We start from the raw sequence: 13,310 nt of genomic DNA, 5'->3' as shown, positions 1-13,310 counted from the left end.
TTTGAAATAATTATTCTTCTTCAACACCATTAGAAATGTTGAGTATGAGCTAGGTAAAGCATTTTTAACCATATCCATCTTGTCAGATTCAGAAGGTTACATCTTTAACTTATTCATCTCAGCAATTAAATGATTGAAACGAGTAAGCATTTCCTCAACAGTTTCACCTTTGAATAAAAAGTTTCGGAATTGGAACTTTAACATTACTTTCTTACTCTCCTCAGTATTTCCCATGTTTCTCATTCTAATGTGCTGAAACAATAGAGCACAAATCTTGATACTTCCCACTTGATGGAATATATTATCAGGTAAGCCATAGTAAGAGTCGAGTATGCTTTAGTCTCGATTTCTAAAGCCTTTTTCTCTTCTTGTGAATACTGTGTAAAAGCTTTAGGGGTTAAACTAGTAGTCTCATCACCAATCATTGGCACAGTGTAGACATCATCAAGACATCTAGAGCAATCAGGATGCACGAAACCAAGATGTGCTCAAAATCGTGGTTCCCATTTTGCAAAATCGCTTATTTCATCAGTCAAGGACATTTGGAATGGGATCCAATTTCAGCATCCAAGTGCAACATCCGTTGCATAAGCACGTTCTGAGATACCAACGCGTAAAAACCAGCCATTGGAAATAACACGTTCAAACTTGACAAAAAGTCATACTTGAGGGTTAAAATTGAAACTTTAGTAACGAATCAGACGAGTTAACGAATCTGCTGAGGTATGGATAACGAATCAGGAATAATGATGAACTAGTAACGAATTAAGGTTATAACGAATTAGTAACGAATTAAAGACACGTCACTAACGAATCACTGACGAATCAGTGTAACGATTCAATAACGAATCATTGACGAACTGAGAACAAATAAGTAACGAATCACTAAACGAATCAATAAGCGAATTGATAACGAATCAGTGAGTAAAGTGTAACAAATTAAAGAACACGAATTAGGAAAAGGAAGTACGAATCTGCTACAGTTGATAACAAATCAACTATAGTTGATAACGAACAAGGTTGTTAGACGGTTACAACAAACTCAGCCACGTGGCATGAATCTTTTAAGTGTTGGTAACGAATCTGTTCAGTATTGGTAACGAATGAGGACACGTGGATGACGAATCAACAATAACGAATTATTGCCATTAATGAATCTTCAAGTCTTCAAGTAAATTTTCCAGAAATCTGGAGAATTTCCAGATTCACACACACACACGAAAACAAGCTCAAATCCGTAATACTAACTCAAACCAACACCAAATCGATCAAATCTTAGCTTAAATTACTTGTAAACCACTCGCGAATCAGATTTTCTCAATCCCCTATACATTAATTGGTCAAACAATCACCAAATACCACATATAACATCCCATGTTCCGTACACATGTCAATCCAAACCAAAACCAGTTCAAACAACCACCAATTCACAATTCGATCCACACACATATACCTTAATCCTTACCAAACACAAGTTGAACCAAATCAATCCATAATCATTCAAGTCAACTCAATATTCAAGCTGAATTTTAATAACACTTAAACGAATCGAAACTCAATTTAATAAGTTTCATTCACAACATAATCAAGAGCAAACTAACACCAATTGCTCTGATACTACTTGAGAATAGCTCAGATCTGATCTATTTCGATTAAACAGATTAGATCTAATACCTTAAACGGATCTAGTTTATGATATGCTATTAATTGATTATCGATATATGTAAATTATTAGTTATATTATGTGTATTAGTAATAGATTAGTGAAGAATTGAACGAGAGAGTATTTGGAGTTTTGGACAGAGATTCGTTACTGTTAACTCAAAGCTTAAATTATCAAGGGTATGAACACCCTATATAGAGACGATGGACACCAATTCGTTACGCATCTCGTAGCGAATTGGATCCAGTTCGCTAACTTACATGACTCTAAAGGAAAGCATAACGAATCTTTTATTCGTTATGACCCCATTCGTCAACATTCCATGACGAATGGGAACACACATAACGAATTAACAGTCCATTCGTTAAACATCCTTAACGAATGGGCTTTACATTAAACGAACTAGCTATTTCGTTAAACATCTTTAACGAATTAGCCTTTACATTAACGAACTAACATAAATTACATAAATGCCCTTAACATTAAAATATTAATAAATTACAAACGATAATTACAAATACTCGAGTCGACAAAACCGTGCACTAACAGAACTTCTAAACCTTTTGTTAGAACTTCTAAAGTTGAACGTTTAAAGGTGTTTGAGCATAACATTTTTTACATTAAGGAAACACAAAGAAAGATATGGGGTTAAACTTGAGGTCACGTCCATCGTGTATAAACTGCAGTGATCATCAATTCACCCATATAAGGTTTGTATTGCATACATTAGATACTTATTATGAGTTATGTTTGATTAAATATTACCTAATGAGTTGTTAGAAGGGACAAGCTCCGTAAAAGCATTCAAGGAATGGTGCGTCGAACGGATTAAGATAACGGATGTTGCTATGTGCTAGATGAAGAGAATGCGAGTGACGGCGCTTATAGTTTTTAGGTTAAAAGAACAAGTCAAATAGTTTTAAATTACTCATAAGTCATACTTAGACGATAAAACAAAAATTAGTTGACCCTCAAATAGAGCTAAATGGTTAATTATTCTAGTGGGCCCTTAACTCACACGGTTTGGTTTGGTTTGGTTTGGTTTGGTTATTCAGTTTTACGTATTTCGTTAATCAAAACTGAATCAAAAAATCATTTTTCAGAAATTCTAAATTAACCTACACTTATTGTTTCAGTTTGATTTTCAAAGTCCATATATTTTGGTTTTAATTCGGTTCTATGCATAGCACTATTGGTGATGGGTTCGACATTTATCCTTACATGTAATTTTTGGTATACATTTTGATATCTTCTAAATATAATACTGTAATTCAACTGTCATTCGTTTTTTGGAATAATGATATTCATTCTTTTGAGTATGTCATAGGATCTAGAGGGCGTGGTCGCAGAAAAATGGACTAGCATAATATAATATTGTTAGTAGTTGGCTTTAGTTAACCCTATGTGTGATAGATACTAGTGTGAGAATCTGAATATTATGGATTTTTGATGAAAAAAGTACCAATTAATAAAAATACAAAAAATAATAAACTCATATTACATTAATAAGTATTTAATAGTTATAAGTTAACAAATAAATGAATGATTTTAGAGATTTAGTTGATTTTATATTGTAATGATTAATTTGATTGTACGTTTTTAATAAAGATGTTAGATATAGATATATCTGGGTGATGATTAATTTTCCCTTTCATAACATATTTTAGCCGTTATAGTTATGTCGGAGATTGGCATAATCCAAGATTTCCTTTGAAAAAACTCAAATAGGTGGAATATGAAACTAAATGTTATGTACAAATGAATAGACATATTATTAACGTGGAAACAACTTTTAACAGTAGGTCAATGTTGTGAGTCAATAGTGTGTATGGTGTAGAGAAGACAAGACGAAAAGGGATATGATAGCATAATTTCAAGGTCCACATATGACTCGTTCAACTTCCAAGCAAACGCAAGTGCTTTCGTTTTGTATAAAATACTTTTTACATATTTATTTTATTAAATATAAATTATTATATTTACATAAATGAATTGCTCGTTTAGAGTTGTGAGCCTAATAAGCTCGGCATATGAAGCTTATGCTTGTTTTTTTAACCCAACTCCAATTCAAACTTGTGTTCAAGATCATACTCAAGTTTGTTTAAGCTCCCGCACAAATCAATCCAAATTTTTAACTAGTCGATTTCAAATAACTCATGACAGACTCGGCTCATTTAAATCCCTAATCCTACTTTTATCCCATCGGATAGGGTTTGACACTTATATAAAGCAAAATTTATCAAAACATAAATAATGTTTAAAGATTTTACCTTTAGATCATGTGTAGTGGGAGAGACTCTCACTAACAAAAGGTATTGTCACGTCACTGCCATGTAGAAGGAAGGGGTGGGTCATTCACAATCTTTTCCATAAAAAAATACATGGTGTTTTAACTAACAACACAATTATTATTTAATATTTCTTTTAATATAAAAAAATAAATTGATGAATGTGATTGGTTAGAAAAACATACGACCCCACCTCCTATATCCTTCAGGTGCGCCATTGTATTGTTGGTGTGACCTTGACGCCCTCCATGATGAGGAGTGTCATGGCTCTTGGCTTCAGCCCTTAGTAAAATGACAATGAATTAACGCTCACTGCATGACTCCACATGATTTTAGTGGGTTTAGAATTGCATGATAACTCAAATTTCAACAATAATTTACAAATTCATGAATGTTTTGTTTAATACATGGGCCCATGGGCATGGATAGAAACTTCCACCAAATAACGTTATAGCCCCACTCCAAAATATGTGATGTCACTTTGGAAATTCCACAAAGACTTCAAGTCAATCCTCCTATTTTTCTTTTATAAAATACTCTCATATATAAATACAAACTCCATGAATGTACTTATAGTTGTTCAATAAACCTCTACATGGAGATGAATCCATTGGAGCTCCAATTGCCGGGCTTTCGGTTTCACCCGACCGAGGAAGAGTTGCTTGAATTCTATATCTCAAAAAGACAGTTTTAGGAAAAAATACGCGTTTTGAAGTCATTGGCTTTTTGAACATATACAGCTACGACCTTTGGGTTCTACCAAGTAACTTTTCCTTGCTAGAATCAAAACCAAACTTCAGTTCATTTTAGTTCATCATCATCATCATCATCATCATCGTACTCAGTATATCCCACCAATAGCAATGCTATGGTAGGGTCTGAGGAGGGTAAGATGTAGCAACCTTACCTCTACCCCATAGGGATAGAGAGGCTGCTTCCGGTGAGACCCCCGGCTCGATAGTAGTTTTGCATCAAGCCTTGGACATAAGGCACATAGCACTCAATCATCGGGACACCGGCTGATTGGTGCATGTGCCCTTGTCTTTCGGCTATCAACGCCACCACATGATGCCTGAATAACCTTCCCCCACTTTTAACGTTATCTTCAGTTCATTTTACTTTCGGCTGATTAGTAAAATAACGTCAAAATTAGTGCAATTTTACTTTCGGCTATCAACGCCACCACATGATGCCTGAATAACCGTCCCCCACTTTTAACGTTATCTTCAGTTCATTTTAGTTGTTAATATGAATTCCAATTCAAGTATAAATGGGCTACAATAGGCCTAATGGGTCGAAACTCATCAGTCTAGAGCTAGACTTGTATGTTGAGCCAAATTCATCATAAGGCTGAGGGGTGTGGGGTTTTAACGGGGGCGCGAGAGCCCCTCCGCTCGCGCCCCCAGGCGCGAGCACCACACCACCGGGGCGCGAGCACGAAAAACAAAGCAGGCGCAAGGTGGTTCGCGGCTGCGGAGGGCATAAAAGTGACCTTGGGAAGGGACAAAGAGCCGTTGGCTCTTATTTAATTAAAAAAAAAAACGTTTTTTCTTTTTATAATACCCCATTTCATCCCATTTTTATACCACAACTTCAATCCTTCACCCAAAATCAATTCATCATCTCAACTTTTTTAAAAAAAAATGTCGTGGTACTCGTCTGATTCCGACTCCTCCGAAGAGGATGATTTGCTTCTTCATGTAGGGGGAGTTTTGACCGCAACCGTGGTCGATCTCTTGCAAAATCAAGCCCATCAACCTCGAGTCCCGAGGGTTAGAGCACCACCTCGTGATCGTGATCGATCGGGTGCTAACGATACTTTGATTAGGCATTATTTTAGCCCTCAACCGGTATACGAGGAGTCGGATTTTCGAACTCGTTTCCGAATGAGCAGACAATTGTTCATGCGTATAGCAAGTGATTTAGAGGCACGGTATCCCTTTTTTCAACAAAGGGAGGATGCTAGGGGTCTTCCCGGTTTTACCCCTCTTAAAAAATGCACGGCTGCTATCCGTCAATTAGCGTACGGCATCTCGTCGGACGCTTTGGATGAGTATTTACAGATGTCGAAAAGGGTTGCACGTGAATCCCTTCATTTTTTCTGCCAAGGTAAAAAACATTAATTTTACTTTTTATTAAATATTTATTACATTTTGTAATATTTATTATATGTTTATAGATTATTTTATATACGTAGGAGTCATATCGACTTACGCTCGGAGATAACTGCGTAAACCTACAATGTATGACATCCAACGCATATATGAGGTGCACGCAGAAAAACATGGTTTTCCTGGGATGCTAGGTAGCATCGATTGTACGCATGTTGGATGGGCTATGTGTCCAACGGCCTGGCGAGGTCAGTTCCACCGTGGTGATCATGAAGGGCCAGCCCTTATACTTGAGGCGGCGGTGTCACAGGATCTTTGGTTTTGGCATGCTTTTTTTGGTGTTGCTGGGTCAAATAACGACCTTAATGTTATCGATCAGTCACATTTGATCAACGACCTTATCGACGGGGTTGAACCACCTCAATCTTTTGTTGCAAATGGAGAACTCTTCAAGTACGGGTACTATCTGGTCGATGGTATTTACAACGAATGGGCTTTGTTAGTTCAAGCTTTTACAGATCCAATCGCCGACAAACGGAAGTATTTTACGAAGAAGCAAGAGTCTGCTAGAAAAGATATTGAAAGAGCTTTTGGAGCTATAAAAAAACAATATTATGTTCTGGCGAACCCGATACGTTATTGGACTCGGGAGAGGATAACGGACGTCATCTACACGTGTCTGATCCTACACAACATGACGTTAGAAGACGAGGGCAAAGCTATCTGCCAAAACTACCAAGGTGACATTCCGCCACAACCGTCCACAATCAGTGATCAACAAAGACTTCATAACATAGCAAATATCAAGAGCCGTGAGATACACGGGGATCTTCGACATGAGTTGGTTGAACATTTGTGGGCGAGGCGACCCGATGATCTTGTATTAGATTAGTGTTATTATTAAGTATTATTGTTTGTTTAATTTTTAGTATGTTTTTTTTTGTAATTTGAATTTTAAAAAAAATGTGTGTTTTTTTTAATAATTTATAGGTTTTTTTAATAATACGTTTTTTGAATATATTTATAAAAAAATAAAAAAAAAATCCGCTGGAGCCCCTGCTGGAGCCCCTCCACACCAGGGCCAGGGGCTCCAACGGGGGCTCCAACACCCCCCTTATCCAGTTTCTCTCTCTGCCACACGTCACAATATTATTGGCTGGAGCCCCCACTCGCGCCCCCATTAGAGCCCCCCACACCCCTCAGCCTAACCCTTAGACCATGATTAAGTTTTTACTGTTTTATTAATTGTAGAAATGTCGATGATTGAGGAGAGAGAATGGTACTTTTTTGTTCCAAGGAATAAAAAGCATGGTAATGGAGGGAGACCAACCCGAACCACTACAAACGGGTTTTGGAAGGCAACTGGGTCGGATCGTAAAATATTCTCTTTATCGGACACAAACAAGCACCTCGGGTTGAAGAAGACTTTAGTGTTCTACCACGGCAGGGCACCCGGAGGCCAAAAAACCGACTGGATTATGAGTGAATATCGATTGCCCGATTCTTGTCCACTATCAAAGGTAGTAGCTTGAACTATAATTTTAACTTACAAGTAAATTTTAATATATATATAGCTTCCTAAATGTTTGTAACCTTTTAAGAACCTGTTTTCCCACCAAAATTACAAGTGGAATTAAAAATATAAATTCATTTGTACAATTGTACATATAAGAAATGGGGTCGTCAATGCTCAAAAGATTTAGTTTTTGTGTTTTGCAAGTTGGTTCGGTCTTGTTTGTCGTATAAATCAAACCGACTATTTAACATCTATAATATATATAAACAAAAACATAAAAATCCTACGTGTCGCGATGTGGTTGCTCTCCTTTTTTTTGAAGTCACCAAATTTGCTTGATTTTTAAATGGAGGCTTCTCATAAATTTGACCCGAATTCACGGGTGTGGGTCTTACCAAACCCAGATTTTCCTTAAAGGGTTATAACATCTCATTAAATTAAAAATTATTCTCACCAAATTATTGATGAGAAAATCCTATAAAATAGGGTATACTAAAAATTATTATATGATTTAAAAAAAAGATATTATTTATAATTAAGAAACAATTTAATAGTAAAACAAATAAGCGAGTCTTGGGTCTCACCAAACCCAAATAACTTTTAAACCGGGTTATAAAATCTTAGTTATTTGTGAAACTCTTTTATTATCAAACTCTAATATAAATTTTCTTACAATAAATAAAATTGAACTCTAAAAAAGTATATAAATATTAAAAACGAATGAATGAATAATGTAAAACAGCCCCTGTAATACGGGGGATAAAAACTAAGTTATTAATATTTATGTAACTTCTTTTTCATTTTTAAAATATGTAGTGAAATAAGCGTATATAACCATCTTTATCATTTTAATACTGAACAAATTATTCGAAAAAATAAAAACCCATAAACACTGGCCAGTCTAGCCAACTCACTCAAACCATAGTTAGCAGTTCGGTCTAGTTCGGTCTAGAATTTTATTGGACCCAGCTGAGTTGAACCATGAACATTTTTATTCATCAGTTTATTTGTATATTATAAATATATTGATGAATTAGATTGGCAATTGGCAGGACATAGTGCTATGTAAAATATACAGAAAAGCAACTTCCATGAAAGTGTTGGAACAAAGGGCAGCAATGGAAGAAGCACAACCTCCATCACCTACAAGCTCCATCAACGGTCCACATCTTGACCTCTTGACTCCGTCATCGTCACCATCACCAATAAGATTAAGCCGCGTAGCGTCTTCCACAAATCATAAAGAACCCACCAAGGAACCAAGCCTAAAACTACCGATAGGGTCGAAGGAGATATCAGAACTCCGGTTACCAAAATGCAACATGGGTTGGTGTCCAGATTCTCTCTCTCGTAGTCCATGGCTCCAAGATATCATTTTCACCCCTCCCCCTTGTGCCAATGTACTTAACTTCCTCGATTAAGTATCGCTTGTCACTTTATGTATAAACCAAATAATTTTATTAACTTATGTTGAATCACATGAAAATTTTCAAGAAGCCGCCCAAAGAATAGACACGAAACAGAAACGGCTATTTACATCTTATAAGATGAATTCCGTTTATACCCATTCGCGTTTTCACTTCGTAGATCCTCTAAAACGGTCCCACAAAATGAAATCGAGAACCTAACTGAGATAAACGGACCCAAAAATTGGCGAGATACACTATCCTACCATCTACTATATCTATGTTAATCCATAAACAAAAACCAAAACTACACCCACTTTCGAAAGTGTGGCCTTTTTAACACCAATTGCAAACGCGAACGAGCTTGTTTGACCAGATTCACTTTTATGACACGCGCTCTCGTTCTCTTGAAGCTTTATCTTCTTCTATCCGTTGCAATAATTCTTCACACGCTTTCAAAGATTCAGCAGTGAATCTTTCCATGGCCTCAAAAACGAGCCGAAGATTCGTTTGCGCGCTAACGCTTTTACTAGTCTCGGTTTGATAAACAGCCGAAAGCCCATTACCTTTATCGGAAAGCACGATTTGTTTATCGAGCACTTGCAACTCTTTATGAATCTTTTGATCTTCTCTCTCCAAATCCTTGACTTTCCTCTCCATGTTTTTATTCATCATTAACCTCCGCCTCATTTCTTGTTTATCGCGGTCCCACAACTGAAGCACAACGTTAACAAAATCCCTCATTGACTCAACAACTTCCTTGTCAGATATCCGGTTGATGGCTTGGGCCCAATGGTTACATATTATAAAGATGGTTGGTGCACCAATTCGACTAGGGGAAAACGGGACCGGTCCGTCTGCGGTGTCTTCAGGCACGTATAACAGACATTTTAGAAGCCAGTTGTTTAAGGATGTTACAAATGCCTTCTGCGCTCCGAACCAACGTGAGAACCGATAAGTCCAGTTTAGAAGTTCGTGCTCTAATTGTAATGTGGCTTCTAGACTATCATCAGAAAAGTGTTTGCTTGACATAATCGCGTCTAATCGTTTAGCAGCACCGATAGCTCGGCATTGACTACGGTGGCACTCTAGCATTGACCGCCACATTCTCGTTAACCTACAAACCACAAATTATTTACAAATCAGAAGTTAGGGGTGTGCAAACTAATAAACAGAAAAAAACTGAAGACAAAACAGTATTCATAACAGAAAAAATCAAACCGAATTGTGAATTCGGTTTTCGGTTCCACAAATCTTGCTAATTCGGATAGCCTACGAATAAACCAAATAATAACCATTTTCGTTGGACAACTGAACCGAATAAAACGGTTTAGTTGGTTGAATTAGATTATACACATTTCTAATTCGGATCAGTTTGGTTTCTAGTTAGGGCCAAAAAAAATCAAAACCAAATAAACCGATATCCAAACCAATGAAAACCGCTAAATCAGATCATAAATTCTTGAGATAATTTCATGTATACCCCTACAATTCTACAAACTTGCGAATTACCAAGTTAAAATACCCAACTCAAACTTAAATGTTACATATAAATATCCTTAAAAACTAGTTAAAATACCATATTTACTTTGAAACTTCAAAATTTCCATATTTAACCATTTTTAGCCTTAAAATTTATTACTTACCCTTGAACAATACGGAGTATAATGGAATAAATCCTCTGAACTCCATTTCTAACATTATGCAAAGAAATTATTCTTTTTTGATCATTATAACATCAAGATATAAAAGCAAAAAACACGATTGACTAGCTACAATTATATAAGATATATTAAGTTTGGGTTATAAAAATATACGATTGGTAAGGGTTAATTGGTCATAAATTTAAAATTAATTCAAATTGGGCATATATGATATTTTAAGTTCAGATTAGGTATATAAGATATGTCAACAAGTTTGTAGGAATATATATGGAATTCTCCCTAGATTCTAACATTCAAACTCAATAAAAATAATTAAAATTACCCTTGAATGAATTCATTTAGTTGCGGCCACAACTCTTCGTCTCTCAACTTATTTATCTGCTCGGATATTTTATCAACAACTTGAATCGCGATTCTAATTTTGGTTGAAAGACTTCTAACTAAAGCTCGTGTTGCATCAACTTTATGTTGTTCCGCACCCTTTTCATCTAAACGTTTTAGCTTCATGTCCTTTTCATCATGAAGTAACCTCATTTTCTCCTCAACCTTTGCCATATATAACCGTTTAATAACTTAATATATATCCATTAATGTAAACAGCCTTAACGGCTTAACATATTGCATACCTTAACTTCCTCAAATAACTTCTTCTCCCATAAATATAGCTTATGCAAAGTAGATGAAAGATTTTTTGACCTCGTTCTTAACTCTACGTCCACGTCAGCAGGATCTGAGGCTTTTAAAGCTGCTGCTGCTAGTGACGGTGAGAACTTGTTCAACATTTTTGAAGGAACTGATTCAAAGACATAATATTATAGCAAAAGTCAGCAACTTTTGATAACTATAAATAAAATCTTTGAATAAAAATTAAACCTTGATACGCTGCGTGTTTTCGGTTGTGTGGAACTTTCCCGACTTCAAGAATCTTGGCTAGTTCATTCCCAGATTCTGAAGCGCGGTCGAATTGGATTTGAATTTCTTTAACTACTTCAGAATCGTTATGAAACTCGTGAAGCGGCTTTTCGGTTCTAGAAGTTTCTCCTTTATCGACTACATGAACTTCAAACTCAACGGGTTCTTCTTCTTCGGGTACACTCGGTCCACTTCTGTAATGCAAGTCAATCACAGAGCTTTCCTCACTCTCATCATCCACCACCACCGGTTTCTTCGAATCCACATTACCCCCACCACCGCCAACACCACGGTGACCATCGAAAAATTTTGGATTCAAAGAATGTATTTCTTTAACAACCTCTTGTTGGATGTAATCTTCATCTTCCAACTCAGGAATACCCTCTTCCTCCCTGACTTCCCTTGAATCCCGGCTCGGTGTATACGGAGGATAATAGCTCTCATACGATTCAAACGGGTTCAAAAAGTCCCAAGTAGAGCTAGCCGGCGGGGGTGGGGGCGGAGGCGGTGGTTTCGAATTCGACGATGATGCTTCAGACTGTAAGTACGGCGGATTCGACACACCGCCGTAAGACGGTTGTTGCGATGAAGAAGAGGCAAAATAGTCACCGTAATTACCATATTTATTGTTGTAAGAATAAGAATTAGGGTTTTGGTAATTATAACTACTACTACTATTATTATTATAATACGAAGATGAGGAAGAAGCTTCATCGTAATGTATAGTCTCCGGACTCATCGGGCGTTGCTGGAACACCATAGACGGAGTCGGTTGCTTTCTCATGAAGTTCATAGTGTAGCGGCCTGGCGGGTAATCCATCGGAGGATAACCCGCTGGAGGATATCCTGCATGAGGATAACCCGCCTGGGGATATTGGGAATAAGCCTCCTCACGATATCCTGCAGTCGGGGGCAGATACCCTACACCCGCCTGAGGGTATCGTGGATAACCCGCGTCAGGATATCCTGCAGGTGGATAACCACCACCGGGGTCAGGATACCCTGGGGGCGGGTTATTATTATTATTATTAAAAGGTAAATTATGTTGGTGCGGGGGCGGTGAAGATTGGCCGGAGTGCAAGTGAAGAGGACTATCACCATCACCATCATCATCGTCATCGGAATCGGAGTGAAAGTGGATGTGAGAGGAGCCGGAATTGGAATGAGAGTGGTGGGGTTCGACCTTGCGCTGCGGGGGGAGGTTGAGGACCGGCGAGGGGCGGCCGTCGTGCACGGAGGCGGAGTGGATATCGAAAAAGCGATGCAGTGAAAGGCCGACGTTTTTTAGGGAGTGGCAGTAGGCTAAATGAGCCTCGGCGAGAGCGTAGCGTTGGTGGATGGCCACGTCGAGGAAGGTGCAGCGTTGCTTGCATAAAGCCACCGCCGGTGACTCGTCGGGCTTGGAACCTACACAGCCCATGATTATAATTATAATAAATCAAACCTTGTTTTGTTGGGATATAGTAATAGTAATAGTAATAGTAATTGGGGGTTTTAGTTTAGTTTAGAGTGATGGGGGAATCTTTGACAGCGGGGAATATCTCGTCGGTTTGTAGGAATAGAGAGAGAATGCATCGTCGTCGGTGTGTTGTGTGTGAGAGAGAAAGAGAAAGGAGCGTACTTTTAGAGACTGAAAGTGCGTGTGTATGTCGATGCTGCTAGTACCATTACATTTGCGTATGAGTCCTTATTCTTTTCATATGTTGTCTTCTTTCGTCCCTTGAAAACGGATCGAACATTTTTGACCCAG

The 13,310-nt window shown here is 37.5% G+C and overlaps 1 protein-coding gene and 1 pseudogene across 2 annotated transcripts; one reads left to right on the top strand and one right to left on the bottom strand.

Moving 5' to 3' along the window:
* The first annotated feature begins 4,531 nt into the window (after positions 1 to 4,531).
* LOC143571465 (NAC domain-containing protein 6-like) lies at positions 4,532 to 9,014 on the top strand (annotated as a pseudogene). The gene is made up of 3 exons (XR_013142104.1): positions 4,532 to 4,714; positions 7,314 to 7,582; positions 8,631 to 9,014. The product of XR_013142104.1 is annotated as an NAC domain-containing protein 6-like (transcript).
* Positions 9,015 to 9,086: 72 nt separating this feature from the next.
* On the bottom strand, positions 9,087 to 12,980 carry LOC143571375 (uncharacterized). The gene is made up of 4 exons (XM_077056832.1): positions 11,522 to 12,980; positions 11,275 to 11,441; positions 10,971 to 11,194; positions 9,087 to 10,101 (listed from the first exon to the last, which is right to left on the bottom strand). Exons 1-4 carry the CDS (start codon positions 12,978 to 12,980, stop codon positions 9,369 to 9,371), a joined length of 2,583 nt encoding a protein of 860 aa, XP_076912947.1. The 3' UTR covers positions 9,087 to 9,368.
* Between the last annotated feature and the right edge of the window lie 330 nt (positions 12,981 to 13,310).

The sequence above is a fragment of the Bidens hawaiensis genome, unplaced genomic scaffold, assembly GCF_021521415.1.
Source record: "Bidens hawaiensis isolate Kalapana, Puna unplaced genomic scaffold, B.hawaiensis_p1.1 tig00000097_1, whole genome shotgun sequence".
Lineage (NCBI taxonomy): Eukaryota > Viridiplantae > Streptophyta > Magnoliopsida > Asterales > Asteraceae > Bidens > Bidens hawaiensis.
This window is presented reverse-complemented; position numbering and strand designations above follow the sequence as displayed.